This window comes from Salvelinus fontinalis, chromosome 5 (assembly GCF_029448725.1).
Source record: "Salvelinus fontinalis isolate EN_2023a chromosome 5, ASM2944872v1, whole genome shotgun sequence".
In the NCBI taxonomy this organism is placed as follows: Eukaryota; Metazoa; Chordata; class Actinopteri; order Salmoniformes; family Salmonidae; genus Salvelinus; species Salvelinus fontinalis.
In genome coordinates this window covers 10,302,238-10,319,633 of record NC_074669.1, presented here as the reverse complement: position 1 = coordinate 10,319,633, position 17,396 = coordinate 10,302,238, and the positions used below count along the sequence as shown (strand labels likewise).

The 17,396-nt window shown below is 42.3% G+C and overlaps 1 protein-coding gene across 9 annotated transcripts in view; it reads left to right on the top strand.

Moving 5' to 3' along the window:
- The window catches only part of LOC129855083 (calcium-dependent secretion activator 2-like), a 240,038-nt gene that overhangs the window by 163,321 nt on the left and 59,321 nt on the right, over positions 1 to 17,396 (top strand). For 6 of the 9 annotated variants that reach the window (XM_055922398.1, XM_055922394.1, XM_055922393.1 and 3 more), the window contains 5 exons: positions 5,106 to 5,262; positions 10,400 to 10,541; positions 10,828 to 10,932; positions 12,728 to 12,883; positions 13,082 to 13,229. In XM_055922398.1, the coding sequence (XP_055778373.1) occupies positions 5,106 to 5,262; positions 10,400 to 10,541; positions 10,828 to 10,932; positions 12,728 to 12,883; positions 13,082 to 13,229 (708 nt within the window). Of the gene's footprint in view, positions 1 to 5,105; positions 5,263 to 10,399; positions 10,542 to 10,827; positions 11,062 to 12,727; positions 12,884 to 13,081; positions 13,230 to 17,396 lie in introns of all 9 variants that reach the window. The other 3 variants (XM_055922396.1, XM_055922395.1, XM_055922390.1) reach the window with 2 other exon arrangements.

Sequence of the window (17,396 nt, the reverse complement as noted above, 5' to 3'; positions counted from 1 at the left end):
AAATGTTGCTACAATTCAGTGTTTCTTGACATGCATCTGTATCGTTTGCCCTTGCTTTCAGTCATATACCTTACATTTTTATTCCTCCATCTTTCTCTGAATCTCACTTAGAGACAGCATGTTGTGAGTTCATTCCTGCAGTTATGTGAGGATGCCTGTTGGTGTGAATTGAGGTGGTTGGCGATAGGTAACGAATCGTGTGGCGCAAAGGCACTCTTTTTAATTGTGTTGATTTGCACAGAGCGCTGAAAAGGCACATCTGAAAAGGATGATAACGGCCCTCAAGGCCAGATATAGCGATGGGACATACACCTTTTCTGACCGCCAGCCTAGTATTTTACCTGCCGCAAGCGCCCACTAAAACACACACACACACACACACACACACACACACACACACACACACACACACACACACACACACACACACACACACACACACACACACACACACACACACACACACACACACACACACAGATGGACACATACAGAACGGTCACATACAGACGGTCACACACACACACACACAGATGGACACATACAGATGGACACACAGGAACAACGACCTTCAATCACTGTCACATTCCCCCCCCCATGCTTCATTGGGCTCTTTGCACTTTTCTCTCTCCTCACATGGCGACCACTGAGTAGGGTAGGAAGCATCTCTTTTGAGTGGGCACGTAGACAATGGAGTCATGAAAAGCAAATGCGGCTCTGCTAAATGTCCCATTGACTTAGAGCCAAGAACATGACTTTGTCAAGCTCCATTATGACCTAAAATCTCCTATACTAACTTCCTGGATATGACCTCAAATCTCCTATACTAACTTCGTAGATATGACCTAAAATCTCCTATACCAGCTTCCTGGATATGACCTCGAATCTCCTATACTAACTTCGTAGATATGACCTAAAATCTCATATACTAACTTCCTTGAAAGATGGTGTCGTACACAATATTGACACAAATAAAACATACCAGTATGTAGTCACGTTGACACACCGCAACAATAGTCAAGGACCAGTCAGAACTTTAAGCAAAGATTGTATTCAATAATCACTGTAAATGATTGGGTTTGTAACTACAGTACATGTATAATGGCTAGTCCCACCAAGACATGAAAAGAGAGTTTGAGTGCACATCCATCTTTTGAACCTTTTCTTTTGTGTGATATACACTGAACAAATATATAAACGCAACATGTAAAAAAAATTACAAAAACATGTAAAGTGTTGGACCATGTTTCATGAGCTGAAATAAAAGATCCCAGAAGTTTCCCATACACACACAAAGCTTATTTCTCAAAAATGTTGTACAGAAATGTGTTTACATCCCTGTTAGAGAGCGTTTATTTGTTGCCAAGATAATCCCATTCACCTGACAGGTGTGACATATGAAGAAGCTGATTAAACAGCATGATCATTACACAGGTTCAACGTGTACAGGGGACAAGGCCACTCTAAAATGTGCTGTTTTGTCAGACAACAGAATGCTACAGATGTCTCAAGTTTTGAGGGAGTGTGTAATTGGCATGCTGACTGCAGGAATGTCCACCAGAGCTGTTGCCAGAGAATTGAACGTTAAGCTGCCTCCAATGTCGTTATAGAGAATTTGGCAATACGTCCAACCGACCTCACAACCCCAGACCAGGTATAACCATGCCAGACCAGGTCCTCCACATCTGGCTTCTTCACCTGTGGGATCATCCGAGAACAGCCACCCGGACAGCTGATGAAACTGTGGTTTTGCAAAACCAAAGAATTTCTGCACAAACTGTCAGATACCGTCTCAGGGAGGCTTATCTGCATGCTTGTCGTCCTCACCAGGGTCTTGACCTGACTGTAGTTTGGTGTTTGAAACAGACTTCAGTGGGCAAATTTTCACCTTTGATGGCCACTGGCAAGCTGGAGTAGTGTGCTCTTCATGGATGAATCCTAGTTCCAACTGTACCAGGCAGATGGCAGACAGCATGTATGGCGTTGTGTGGGCGAGCGGATTGCTGATGTCGGCGTTGTGAACAGAGTGCCTGCTCCGTGGTGGTGGGGTTAACGTATTGGCTAGGCGTAATCTACGGACAACTAACACAATTGCATTTTATAGATGGCAATTTGAATGCACAGAGATACTGTGATGAGATCCTGAGGCCCATTGTTGTGCCATTCATCTGTCATCATCACCTCATGTTTCAGCATGATAATGCACGGCACCATGCCGCAAGGATCTGTACACAATTCCTGGAAGCTGAAAATGTCCCAGTTCTTCCATGGCCTGCATACTTACCAGACATGTCACAATTGAGCATGTTTGGAATGCACTGGATCGACGTGTGCGGCAGCATGTTCCAGTTCTTGGATATATCCAGCAACTTCGCACAGCCATTGAAGAGGAGTGGGACAACATTCCACAGACCACAATCAACAGCCCGATCAACTCTGTGAAGATGTCACACTGCATGATGCAAATGGTGGTCACACCAGATACAGACCGGTTTTCTGGTCCAAGGTATCTGTCACCAACTCATGCATATCTGTATTCCCTGTCATGTGCAATCCATAGATTTAGGGCCCTAATACATTTATACTGAACAAAAATTCAACAATTTTACAGAGTTACAGTTCATATAAGGAAATCTGTAAATTTAAATAAATTAAACCCTAATCTATAGATTTCACATGACTGGGCAGGGGCGCAGCCATGGGTGGGCCTTTGAGGTCATAGGCCCACCACTGGCGAGCCAGGCACAGCCAATATGAATTAGTTTTTCCCCACAAAAGGGCCTTATTACAGACATAAATACTACAGTTTCATCAGCTGGTCCCAGACGTTCCTGCAGGTAAAGAAGCCGGATGTGGAGGCAATGGTCTGGCGTAGTCACACATGGTCTGCTGTTGTGAGGCTGGTTGGACGTACTGCCAAATTCTCTAAAACGATGTTGGAGGTGGCTTATGGTAGAGAAATGAGCATTCAATTATCTGACAGTTCTGGTGGACATTCCTGCAGTCAGCATGCCAATTGCACGCTCCCTCAAAGCGTAAGACATCTGTGGCATTTTAAAACTGCACATTTTAGTGGCATTTTATTGTCCCCAGCTAAAGGTGCACCTGTGTAATGATCATGCTGTTTAATCAGCTTCTTGATATATGCCACACCTGTCAGGTGTATGAATTATCTTGGCAAAGGAGAAATACTCAATAACAGGGATGTAAACAAATTTGTGCACAAAATTTGAGAGAAATTAACTTTTTGTGCTTATGGAACATTTCTGGGATTTTATTTTAGCTGATGAAACAACACTTTACATGTTGCGTTTATATTTTTGTTCAGTTTATTTCAATTGGCGGATTTCCTTATGAACTGTAACTCAGTAAAATCTTGGAAATTGTTGCATGATGCGTTTATTTTTGTTCAGTGTAGATCAAACCTCTAGTGCAAATGACATGAATGCCCTATGCAGGAAAAGTAACTTTGATTATTTGAAGTGAATGGACAGCTGAATGGACAGGCATCTGACTGGCATTAGAGACTATCCAACAATTCCAGTGTTGGGTTCAATTCCAGTCAATTCAGGAATTTAATCACATTGCTTTGGAGAAATTCCATGTCTAATTGGAATTTACCTCCATTCTTGATAACTCACCAACATATGGAGACATACTGTACTATAGTTTATTAGGTACACCATCCCAGTTCATGAAAAATATTTGTTCCTACAGACAGTGAGTCACGTGGCTGTGGCTTGCTATATAAAGCAGGCAGACAGGCATCGAGGCATTCAGTTACTGTTAGATTGAACGTTGGAATGGGTAAAACAAGTGACCTAAGCGACTTTGAGCGTGGCATGATTGTCGGTGTCAGGTGTGCCTGTTCCAGTATCTCAGAAACGGTAGACCTTCTGGGCTTTTCACGCACGACAGTGTTTAGGGTTTACCGAGAATTGTGCGACAAACCAAAAAACATCCAGTCAGCGGCAGTCCTGTGTTGGCGAAAACAGCTCGTTGATGAGAGAGGTTGAAGGAGAATGTCAAGAATCGTGTAAGCGAACAGGCGGCCCACAAACTGACAAATAACAGCAGTACAACAGAGGTGTGCAGAACGGCATCTCAGAACGCACAACTCATTGGTCCTTGTCACGGATGGGCTATTGCAGCAGATGACCACACCAAGTTTCACTCCTATCAGGTGAAAACAAGCAGCTCCAGTGGGCATGCAATCGCCAACACGGGACAATTGAGGAATGGAAAAACATTGCCTGGTCCGACGAATCCCGTTTTCAGAGTCAGGATTTGGCGTAAGCAGCATGAGTCCATGGCCCCACCCTGCCTGGTGTCAACAGTACAGGCTGGGGATATTATGGTGTGGGGAATGTTCAATGGCACGCATTAGGTCCCTTGATACCAATTGAGCAATGTTTCCATGCCCCGAGGAATTCAGTCTGTTCTGGAGGCAAAGGGGTGTCCGTTCGAGTACTAGATAGGTGTACCTAATAAACTGGCCACATAGTCACACTATACATTTTTGGGGGGCTTTTATAGATACTGTTTCTGATAGTATGACCACTAAATTATAAGTTATTGCTGTTCTCAGATGAGCTTTGTATTTATTCCGCTCTGAACATTGCAGGTTAAGAACACATATCTGTCTGTGCCTTTTTAATAACTTTTTATAGCCTCACCTTGGAGATTGAAGCGCCACATTGGAAGCATAATGTAATAACCAATATGTGATTCATCTTTTTTAGTGTTGGAGTCCATTGTGCGCTCAAGGTCCCTTCTTTATGCTACCCATCACCCATTTGGCTGTTTCTCTCTTGGTTTCATTCATTAGATTGTTTTGATTTATAAAAAAAACATTTTATTTTTCAGAGCTGTCTTTTCTCTATCCATCTGTCACTTCTTTTCATCTTGCTCTGATTGTGTCATTTTACATTGTATGTCCAACTATTCTTCACCAGAGTAAACTAGTGGTTTGTGATGACTTGGCATTTTATAATGTATTATTTTTTATATATTTTTTGCCTTCTCCCCCTTTTCTTTGTTTCTTTTTTGTTCTCTTTCTCGCTATCTTCTTCCCTCTGCTCTCTCTCCTTCCCGCACTTTTCTAGGCATTCTCGTGGTGGCCGGAGATGATGGCGGAGCATGCAGAGACCTTCCTGTCTCTCTACACCGTCGACATGGATGGTGCTCTACAAGTCCAGCCCGTTGACTCATGGGATAGCTTTCCCTTATTCCAGCTGCTTAACAACTTCCTGCGTTGTGACCGTGAGTTCTCAGTTCTCCCTGTGTCCCCCTTCTACCTCTGACCCTATGCTTAGTCTCCCAAAACTGATTTAAAGTGTAGCCTACAACGCATCACTGATTCATGAGCACAGTTCAACAACTTCCAGTTCAGTAACTGTGAGTGGCGTATTTCCGTGTAGTGTTCCCTCTAGTTCTTTTGTCACCTGACACTCCATTTTGTCCCTGTCCCTATTTAATGCATGGCCTACGGCACCTCCCCGTCCTGAGCTGTCTTCAAAACACATCCCGTATTTCTCGGAGCATGTTCGTGCCACTAGGAGTCCTAATTAACACCAGCGGTGCAAAACAAGAATCGTTAGGAGAAGTTGTTAACTGTGCTTAGAGCTCCCGCACTTGCGTGGGCTTCACAATAATTAACATCACTGAGGTAACGGTGAGAAATGAAAACCAGATAAAACAATAGTAACGGATGTCGAAACACGATCGTAAAGTCAGGGGGCTGGCGCGGGGCTGTCATCTGTCAGCTAAAGACTCTACCTGTCACTTCCTGTAATGCGAGGAGCAGTGTCACACAGACAGGAGAGTATTAGTACGGTTTGAGGCACCTGTCTCACCAGGCTGTCCTCTATTTGGATTTCTCTGCTCACTGATCAGGGAACAAAGGTTTGTAGTTTTCCCTTTTTTCCAACATACCTGGCCACTCGTAAACATGCAACGGTGACTCTGATAACAGGTCATAGACCGAAACATTTGTCTCATTTAGTTCGAATTATTTGCCCTGTAGTGCTGAGCAATTAATGCTTTTTGAGGTCATTCCGGTTCAATTATACATTTTCTACAACGGATTTACATTTGAATAATCTTTTTAACATTAAATGCACTATGCATGATGTTGGTTGAATGCTGATACGACACAGAATAAAACTATTAATAAAAGTCCCATGATGGTAGTGACTGCACATTTACTATTGACCATAATTTATTCACTTTACTTTCATAAAATATTGAAGTTGTTGTGTATATTACATTTGTTTTATTTGATGACTTTATTTGTCAAGTCATCGTCTCATCTCTATATAGCTGCTGTCTATGCTGTATTACAAAATCACAATTTTATTAGTTCTTCAAAGTAAATAAGGCATACTTTTATGACTGCTGAATGCCAACTATCAATCACTTTGATCATGTATTTTCAGGTAGATATACCTTTGCGAAGCAGCTGCTCACTATCCCTCTCGATCGTGCGTCTTCTGTCTTTTCTCTCCGTGTCGACCCACACAGACCGGACAAATAGGCGCACAATGGATTATGGTCACTGCAGTTAATTAACACGTTTTCTGCGCTAAATTATGTATAATACTGGCTTGTTGGAAACTACAACTCCCTATTACATTGCACAGTGTGGGTTTGATCTGATTTCTCTCTAGAGAAACTGCTCATTGAGCTCATAGGAAAAAACGAACAAAATGGAATTCATAAAATTTAACTGACAGCATGTTTTGTTAATCGCTCAGTACTATTGACCTGCTTCCACCATGTGTAATACTTATTTTAATTCCATGAGTGTAAAGTCCGTGTGGCATCCAGGTGTTTGCCCTTGTGTGTACTATCAAACTCTCTCTCTCATACTTTCTCCCTCTCTCTTCTCCCTTATCCACTCTTAGCTCTGAGCCTTTGTTTCATTGCCAAGTGAGAGTTGGCTACATCTGAAGTGTTGTTTTACATTGTCTATGTAAGCCTCACCCAGAGCAGAAAGACAGGCAGCTCAAGGGCAATTACATCAAAAAATACAATTCTAATTATGTAAGGAGTAGGCAAAATATCCTTATTGTGGGGTTTTTCTTCTCCATTTTCTATTATTACCATTCTCCATTAATCTTGCAATTATTCCAACTGTCATAACAATTATTTGATTTGAAGAGTAACGTAATGAGGAACATTTTCGTTTTGACTTACTGCAGATGAGGACCCTGTTTTTGATTAATGATGCCTGTAGTGAATGAGATAAAATAGTTCTAAAATGTCTAAGCTGATGATATTGTTAGGATAAAAGAAAAAAGGCTGCAATTCCACTTGTGAGTTTATTTTTCATAGTTGCTTAGCTATAGACCTGCAAGGTCAAGTCTGCCTTTTAGGATTGGTCCCCCGACAGTTCCTACATCATTCAGGATCTCCATGTTGTCAAATGCTGTTGTCTAATACTAGCCTCAAACACAAATATATATTTTTTTACATATGCGAATAATTATAAACATGTACAGAAAGGTTAAAAGAGGCTATGTTGATACTGTGTGATAAATGAACAAATACATAGTCAGAATTGAAGCATTGTTGTTTGTAATACCACGTTTTAATGATTGTTTTGTAGTGTGAACAAAACATATTTCATTTATCACACCAGGTCTTAATATCCACGTGTACTAAGGATTAACTAAATGCTCACTTTAGTGTCTGCATGTGTTGCGTGATGCAGGAACTTGTTGGGAGAAGAGCCGTGGGCTCTCAGGAGGGTAAAAAGGCAAGTGTTAATCATGAAGGAACAGAATAATGGGAAATGAAGGAACAGAGTGATGGGAAATTAGGACTAATGAAGCCCTGAGAGACCAACATGAGTCCTATGTGCTCTCTTCCTTTGTCTTCTCTCTCTCGCTCGCTCTCTCTCTCTCAAAAAATACTCAAATGTATTATTGTTTTTTCCCCTCATCAATCTACACACAATACCCTACAATGACAAAGCAAAAGCAAGTATTTAGTGCTGCAGAGATGGTTGTCCTGGAAGGTTCTTGCATCTACACAGAGGAGCTCTGTCAGTGAACATCTGATACTTGGTCACCTCCCTGACTTAAACCGATCTCCCCCAACTGCTCAGTTTGGACGGGCGGCCAGCTCTAGGGTAGTTAGAGCCTTGGTGGTTCCAAGCTTCTTCCATTTAAGAATGATGGAGGCCACTGTGTTCTTGGCGACCTTCAATACTGCAGACATTTTTTGATACCCTTCCCCAGAGCTGTACCTTGACACAATCCTGTCTCTGAGCTCTAATTCCTTTGACCTCATGGCTTTGTTTTTGCTCTGACATGCACTGTCAACTGTGGTACCTTTATATAAACAGGTGTGCCTTTCCAAATCATGTCCACTCAACTTTATTTACCACAGTTGTTTCTACAACTTGATTGGAATCCATCTCAAGGATGATCAATGGAAACAGGATGCTCCTGAGCTCAATTTTGAGTCTCATAGCAGGGTCTGAATACTTATGTAAATAAGGTGTTTCTGTTTATTTTCTAATACATTTGCAAAAATGTCTAAAAACCTGTTTTCACTTTGTCATGTGGTATTGTGTGTACATTGATGAGGATTTTTTAAAATACATTTTAGAATAAGTCTGTAACGTAACAAAATATGGAAAAGTGAAGGGGTCTGAATACTTTCCAAATGCACTGTATGTATGTAGGCTACATATCTAAAATGCCCATAATGGAACAAGAGATGAGATGATGCCAGAGAACCTTGTATATTCCTCTAACAATTGCTTGTTTTCCATTTCATTTGATTAAAAACGAATCCCTCAGTAGGCTACCCTTACCCTACTCTAATGAAAGTGGGTTCAACACCAATGTCTTTCTTATCCTGGCCATGCATTAGCCAAGTACCATATCAAAATAAAATGTCTAATAAAATTGTATTTGTTACATGCTTCATAGACAACAGATGTAGACTAACAGTAAAATGCTTACGGGTCCATTTCCAACAATGCAGCATTAAAGGTGATAAGATATGAAAAAAATAAAATAAAATAAATCATTTTTTTAATCAATAGCAGGTTTCTAAATGGTCTAATCATGAGGCTTTTACCATCATGCTTTTGTAGACTTCACAATTTACATGGTCCTATAATATTCAAATGATTCAGTCCTATAATGTTCCTCTGAACATATTCAAATGATTCAGTCCTATAATGCTCCTCTGAACATATTCAAATGATTCAGTCCTATAATGCTCCTCTGAACATATTCAAATGATTCAGTCCTATAATGCTCCTCTGAACATATTCAAATGATTCAGTCCTATAATGTTCCTCTGAACATATTCTAATGATTCAGTCCTATAATGCTCCTCTGAACATATTCAAATGATTCAGTCCTATAATGCTCCTCTGAACATATTCAAATGATTCAGTCCTATAATGTTCCTCTGAACATATTCTAATGATTCAGTCCTATAATGCTCCTCTGAACATATTCAAATGATTCAGTCCTATAATGCTCCTCTGAACATATTCAAATGATTCAGTCCTATAATGTTCCTCTGAACATATTCAAATGATTCAGTCCTATAATGCTCCTCTGAACATACTCAAATGATTCAGTCCTATAATGCTCCTCCAAACATATTCAAATTATTCAGTCCTATAATGCCATCTCAATGGTACATAAGCCTATATCTTGCTTATTGCGAACATGCCTCACACACATTTTAAGGGGAGGCTAGTATAAAAATGTTTTTTAGGACAAATGCATAAAGACATGTATGGCCTTTAAGCCTACTCATTGAAGCAATTACAACAATGTTGACTGCCAACACCCCAAATATATTACAAAAACTGGATGTATTTTCCTGTTGCTATTATTCATTACTGTAACCTATGCTATTTAATAAACGGTATCAATATATAATGGACTAGGATGAGAATATTCTGTGCCCCCCATATTCTGTGCCCCCCAGACGATACATGCAGTATTAAGCCATCGAACATGTTGATTGGCCTGTGAATGGTCAAGCCCTCATCACACCTACAACTTATTTATTAATCAAAACCCAGCCCTTTCGCGCCACAGACGGCTATTGCGCCCATAATTCCCCCTGTGAAAATAGCAAAACACCCCTGGACATAAGATTTACAATCACATTAGGTTTGTTCAAATAGAGTCCTTTGTGTCTTAATCTGACTTTATGAGTATCTTTCTCTTCTCTTTCCTCTTCTTACTCCTTATTCCTTTGCATATCAGGACATTGTGAAAAAATTGAATTTTTATGCAAATATAATAGTGGGAGGGAAGGACCGTGATTTAACTAGTCTAGCACTTGAACTGTATAAAGACCTTCAAGCCGACATTCAAAACCTTTGAATTTATTTCGTACTTCCTTCCTCATTCCCCAGCTCACCTGTGCAATGGCATGTTCCACAAACACCTGCAGGACCTGTTCATCCCGCTGGTGGTGCGCTACATAGACCTTATGGAATCCTCCATCGCCCAGTCCATCCACCGCGGCTTCGAGCAGGAAACCTGGCAGTCCGTCAAGTAAGGACCCCCCCTCAATGTAGTCATTAGTTGCATTCTGTTGTGATATTTTAAGCTCAGAGATGTGCTTTACATCAGGAACAGTAGCAAGCCTAGAATATTTCTGTCTGCATTTTTATGTCTACAATTGAGTGTGTGTAGTGTAGGTTAGATAACATCCACCGACGAGGCACAAAACCACATGGAGTCTGGAGCATCAACACTCAGTGGGATTTCTCTGTTGTCTTTTGTCTCTGTCGCATCTTTCTTTGTCGTTTGGTTTGGTTTGCCGTTCATTTCTTTTCAGGACAATAACCAACAACCTACCGAGCGTGCCTCTGCCCAAAGTCAATCTCCCACAGATGCCGCGCTTCTCAGCACCCTCCTGGATGGGCCCGCTGTGTGACAGCACGTGTGTATGGGCTGCCGCAAGACCTAGTGGGGCACTGTGGCATGGACTGTGCTGTGGTTGTCTTGTTATTGTCAAACTTCTCCAATTCAAGAACACTATTTCGCATTCTATTACTTCCCTTTGCCAATGGTATGCCATTAACTATCGAACTAGCTTAATGCATTTTGTAGAAGTGTGAAACTTGAAAATCTGCCCTCACATTTAAATGTTAATAGTAAGACCAGTATGTCTACCACTACCGAGGCTTTTAACTGTGCAATTCAGGTGGCCCAGATATTCCTGGGATTAGTTGCCCCTTTTGATGACCTCAGACTGATACCTTCTTTGATATCAAGATAAAAGCATGTTTTTGTTGTCTTGTGAGGGTTGTTGTGTTATGTGGTGCAGCATGGCAAATGTTTTGTGGCACAGCAGCATCTCTTTTGTGAAATGTATGTTGTGGCTCTTTGATCAGGAACGGCTGTGGCATGTTTTTTTGTGCACACGTCCAACATATTTCAGGTATTTTTATTGTATATTGTATAGTATCAGAGACACCTGTTTATAACTGTGATGTTAAGGTATGCTGGTCAATTCTCAGCTCAGTTAAGCACTGAGTTGTGAAGTATATCATGCCTAATGAATGTTAAATAAGAAATGGGATTCTTATTTCAGCTTGAAAGGAATTAATTTACCCGACATTTTGTAAGTAGGCGTAGCCGTTTTGCAGATTTCAGTGAATATGTTTCTTCGAAACCTCAAAGCTGGTCTTTGGGACTGTTATGAAACTGTTTTCAGCACTTGTCAAGTGACCATTTTCTCCTCAAACCTTTGTCATAAATGAGCAGTCAAGATCCCCCACAAGCCCCACAAGGGCTTTTTCACGTATGAAATTCAGTACCCTGGTTCGGTTTCCTGGATCGTTTGTGAGAATTCTACAGACTACGTAGACCTGAAAATAAAAGTGTCAGTGTCTGATTAGCACATTCTACATGATGTAAACAACCTAGCTCGTTAACAACAGGCAAAAAAGTTATATGCGACTCACACGCCGCATCACAATACAAGTTGACTTCTGAGGGCCCAGTAGAAACCGTGGAGACTCAAACCACCCACCCACCTACCCTTGCCTCGCTCAAGAAAAAAACTGGCACTTCGTTAGCGAGCACAGACGGGCGTGGGGGATCGTTCCATTCCCCCGGGAGAAGGGACGTTCGGAGAAGAGAGCTCCTAATTAGTCATGAGGGGGGATATGAACGAGCATTTAATTGCAACGCGGATTTTGCTCAAATTATTTATTCCCACATGTGAAGGTAAGTCTTTTAACGGCGAAGTGAGAAAAGTGAGTGAGTGTGCTTCACCACCCCTCACCCTCTCTCTCTCCCTCGCTCGCTCTGGTTCGCTGTACACTTGGATGCTGGTTACAGCCACCGGTTGCCATGTGTTGAGGTGTAGACACCGGAGAGAAGGTGGCGATGGACACCCATCTGTCTATGTGCTGAGAGTCTCCTTAGTAACAGTCACTTTGACAGCAGGATGTGTTCAGTCACTGTAGAACATGTTCAGGAACTGTTGGGTGTGTCTTAAGAACATGTCATATGCAACTCTGACATGTTAAACTGTGAAGCATGTAAATTGTCAAACGTGTTCAGTTATTGAGCAGTAATACAAGAAAACATCCGTACTTCACTTAAAACCCTCGAGCACAACACCCCAGACTTTGTAACTCAGTTTTCATTTGTTCATGTTTAACTGACAGAACTTCCATGAAGCTTGGCAAAGTTAATATTTGGCTTCTTCCCTCCCCAACCCCTAGTAACGGCTCAGCAACCTCAGAGGACCTCTTCTGGAAGTTGGATGCCCTCCAGATGTTTGTCCTGGACCTGCACTGGCCCGAGCCAGAGTTTGCCAAACACCTGGAGCAGAGGCTGAAGCTCATGGCCAGCGACATGATGGAGGCTTGCGTCAAAAGGTCAGAGGTCAGGAGGACGTCACCACCTGTGATGGGTTGGGGGTTAAGCATTTACCACTGCATACCTGGTTTATAACTGAGATATTACTGAGGATAATGAGGAAGAGTTTAGTGATGTGGTTTTGAACAGTGTTTTCCCCAGCCCCCTAGGAATTAACCATATCATAACACCTTTCAATTGTCTTTTTATACCCGAAGAACGAAAGCCGCCTTCGACTCCAAGATGCAGAAGGCCAGCAAGTCAACGGACTTCCGGGTGTCGCTGTCGGTGTGCACCATGTTCAACATGCTAATGGACGCCAAGAAGCAGTGTGCCAAACTCTGTGTGCTGGACTCCGATCAAGAGGTACGACCACACTCAACCTTTATTGTCTGTTCTTTGACCGCACAAACTGATCACAAATTTCCAGCATTGCATGCAAAACCATCACATACTTGACTACGTAAATCCAGGTTGTTTCGTTATTTATCTAACAAGTGTAGCGAACAATGGATATAATGTAGTTAACAGAATGGACAGAGCCTCATTCATATTTTTAAACCTACAACCGTACATGCCCTCAGCAGTTATAAGCGATGATCCCTCTAAGCTGCGCCCGGGCGCACAGTAGTGCGAGACTACCGCGCAACTCCCCGGGCCTGCTGGGCAGAAGAAATATCAGCCCACAGAGAGAAGCACGAGATTGAACTTCACTCAACTTTCTAGTTTTCCCTGTTAGTTATTAACACTATCAACGTTTCCCTTTATTGTGGCAATTGTGGTTGAATTAACTCAATATTAGACACTTTCAATGCAACATACCGAAACAAAGTGAGCTATGCAAGATTTAGTGTGCAAAACTAACTATGCAAGAGATTTTGTTGAAGGCAGAATGCATTGAAGTAGGATTGTATAGCATTGACCAGCATGACTCAGCCCATACTCTACACAGACCGGTTCGCTTAACCAATCAGTAGGCCTACATGAAAATAGACCATTGCCATATATGGATCTGTGCCATTTACTTTGAATTGAACTGTGTTCACAGCATGAGCGGTCGTGACTAGATATGCTTGTTTTGAGATCAAAGCGAGAGCTACATGTAGCCACGTGTGCGTGCACATTTAGTTCATATCCTTTGCTAGTTAATGAGGGTTTTTTTCACCCCTTTTTTCTCCCCAATTTCGTGGTATCCAATTGGAAGTAGTTAGTCTTGTCTCATCGCTGCAACTCCTGTACGGACTCGGGAGAGGCGAAGGTCGAGAGCCATGCGTCCTCCCAAACACAACCCAACCAAGCCTCACAGCTTCTTGACACAATGCCCATCCAACCCGGAAGCCAGCCACACCAATGTGTTGGAGGAAACACTGTACACCTGGCGACCGTGTCAGCGTGCACTGCGCCCGGCTAGCCACAGGAGTCGCTAGTGCGCAATGAGACAAGGATATCCCTGCCAGCCAAACCCTCCCTAACCCGGACGACGCTGGGCCAATTGTGCACCGCCCCATGGGCCTCCCGGTTGCGGCCGGCTGCGACAGAGCCTGGGCTCGAACCCGTTAGTGAGTTATTAGCCCAGTTATACATCATTTATTGTCAGTAATAGGGAGTGTACATTTCTAGACATCTTTTAAAAGCAAGTCAGTTTAAAGACCTTTTTTGTCTTAAAGGGGCAGTGTGGTATTTTGAGACAGGCTTGAATAAGCTAAGTAGCCAATAGGCAGAGGATAGCTTAATTTGTCTGATTCTGTAATAATGGTATGAGAATAATAATGCATTTTGTTTTGTAAAGTGGGTTCTTGCATTAAACACAACAACATTTTGGATAAACAGGTTAATGTCAAGCCCTGCAGGTTTTTTTCAAAAATGTAATCGAATGTAGGCCAACATTGAACACCACACATTGGCTGCTACTGTAGGCTGAACAGCAATTTCCATGTGAAAATGTTATGGGATGCTTTTTCTCTATTGTTGTTTATGGTAGACCACTCTGGTAGGCCTACATTATAATCAAATAGCCACAGCAGCCTACTTGGCCACTGTTAAAACTCTAACTTAAAGCGGGTACAGACTCAGTGTTCACAGTAAACACGCTCTGGAAGTTGCACAGAATTTTCACAACATTCAAGTTTGCGCTCAGCAGACCTCAAATTTTCTCTGTGCCCCCCAAAAATTGAGGAAACATTGGTTATAAGTGCAATATACCACCACAACAGTACCAAATATTGTTTCCCTCAAGAGCTCAAGACCTAAAGTTTCCTTTGGTCTGTAACAGATTCAGTAATCTTCATATCACCTTGACTGCCTTGCAGCCAAAACATTCATTGCAATGGGCGCATTTATATCACGTCCAGATCAGTGGTAACGTGCAGCAGCTGCTCTAAATCGATGTGGCTGAATGAGCTCTCGATCTCTCCATTACAGCATTTCACCCTGCTAAAGGCTAACCCTCCGCTACCCAGCAACAATTTACACAGTGTCTCTACAGAGAGCTAAGCTCACTGTCCCCTTAACCTTCAGCTCCATTCTCCTCAAGTCCCTGAGGATGTTGATTCATAGCCGAACAGATGCACTCAGCTTTGTACACTCAGTGTACACTACTGATTCCAATTTAGATTCCAACTCCATGGTCATTATTGCCCTAATTGAATGAATGCATTAATTATGGAGGTGATTATGATATGGCACGGTGTTGTTTCACCTGTGCTAAATACTGTCCAAGATCATTATCTATACTGTCTGAACCATTGATGATTTACGGGTGTGGGATCTTAATTTGACCAGTTCTATTCCAGGAGTAAAATAATCCTACAGCAGGAGGATTTGATTATTCATAAAATAGAAATATTTATATATACTTATATATATAACAGGAAATTAGTTTTGATAGGATACAGTAGGCTATAGTTTAGGTGCACATACACTACATGGCCAAAAGTATGTGGACAGACATTAAAATTTGTGGATTCGGCTCTTTTAGCCACACTCTTTGTTGACAGGTGTATAAAATCGAGCACACAGCCATGCAATATCCATAGATAAACATTGGCAGTAGAATGGTCCGTACTGAAGCGCTCAGTGACTTTCAACATGGCACAGTCATATGATGCCACCTTTCCAACAAGTCAGTTCGTGAGAATTTTGCCCTGCTAGAGCTGCCCCGGTCAACTGTAAATGCTGTTATTGTGGAAACGTCTAGGAGCAACAACTGCTCAGCCACGAGGTGGTAGGCCACACAAGCTCACAGAACGGGACTGTTAAGTGCTGAAGCGCGTAGCGTTTTAAAATTGTCTGTCCTCAGTTGTGACTCTCACTACCGAGTTCCAAACAGCCTCTGGAAGCAATGACAGCACAATAACTGTTCGTCGTGAGGTTCATTAAATGGGTTTCCATCTGTGCAGCCGCACACAAGCCCAAGATCACCATGCGCAACGCCAAGCATTGGTTAGAGTGATGTAAAGCTCGCCGCCATTGGACTCTGGAACAATGGAAACGAATTCTCTGGAGTGGTAAATCACACGTCCAGCGGATGAATCTGGGTTTGGCGGATGCCAGGAAAACGTTACCTGCCCCAATGCATAGTGCCAACTATAAAGTTTGGTGGAAGAGGAAAAATTGTTTTTAGGCTGTGTATCATGGTTCGGTCTAGGCCCCTTAGTTCCAGTGAAGGGAAATCTTAACGCTACAGCATACAATCGCTGTATTATTTATGCTCTTTTGGCTGAATGGAAGCAAGTCCCCGTAGCAATGTTCCAGCATCTAGCTTTCCCAGAAAAGTGGAGGCTGTTATCGCAGCAAAGGGGAGACCAACTCCATATTAATGCCTGTGATATTGGAATGAGATGTTCGACGATGTAACGGCTGTCGCTCTCCTCATCCTCGGACGAGGTGAGGAGAGAAGGATCTTCAGACCAAAATGCAGCTTTAGGGAAATAAGCCATCTTTTATTTCAAAAACGATGATGATGGCAACACGAAAACAAACACTTTAACAAAAATACAAAATAAGAAAACGACGTAGAACGAAACCTGAACATAAACTTACATAACTGAAACGTAAACTCACGAACAGGAAACAGACGACATCGAAACGAAAACGAACAGCCAAACAGTCCTGTATGGTAAATACATGCAACGACACAGGAGACAATCACCCACAAACAAACAGTGAGAACGCCCTACCTAAATATGACTCTTAATTAGAGGAAAACGCAAACCACCTGCCTCTAATCAAGAGCCATACCAGGCAACCCAAAACCAACATAGAAACAGATAACATAGACTGCCCACCCAAAACTAACGCCCTGACCAATTACACATACAAAAACAACATAAAACTGGTCAGGACCTCAAGGTGCGAACTCCGGGCGCACCAGCACAAAGTCCTGGGGAGGGTCTGGGTGGGCAGGTGACCACGGTGGTGGCTCCGGCTCTGGACGCTGTCCCCACACCACCATAGTCACTCCCCGTTTTTGTCTTCCCCTCCCAATGCCCACCCTAAAACTCACATCCCCTAAATAAACAGCCAGCACCAGGA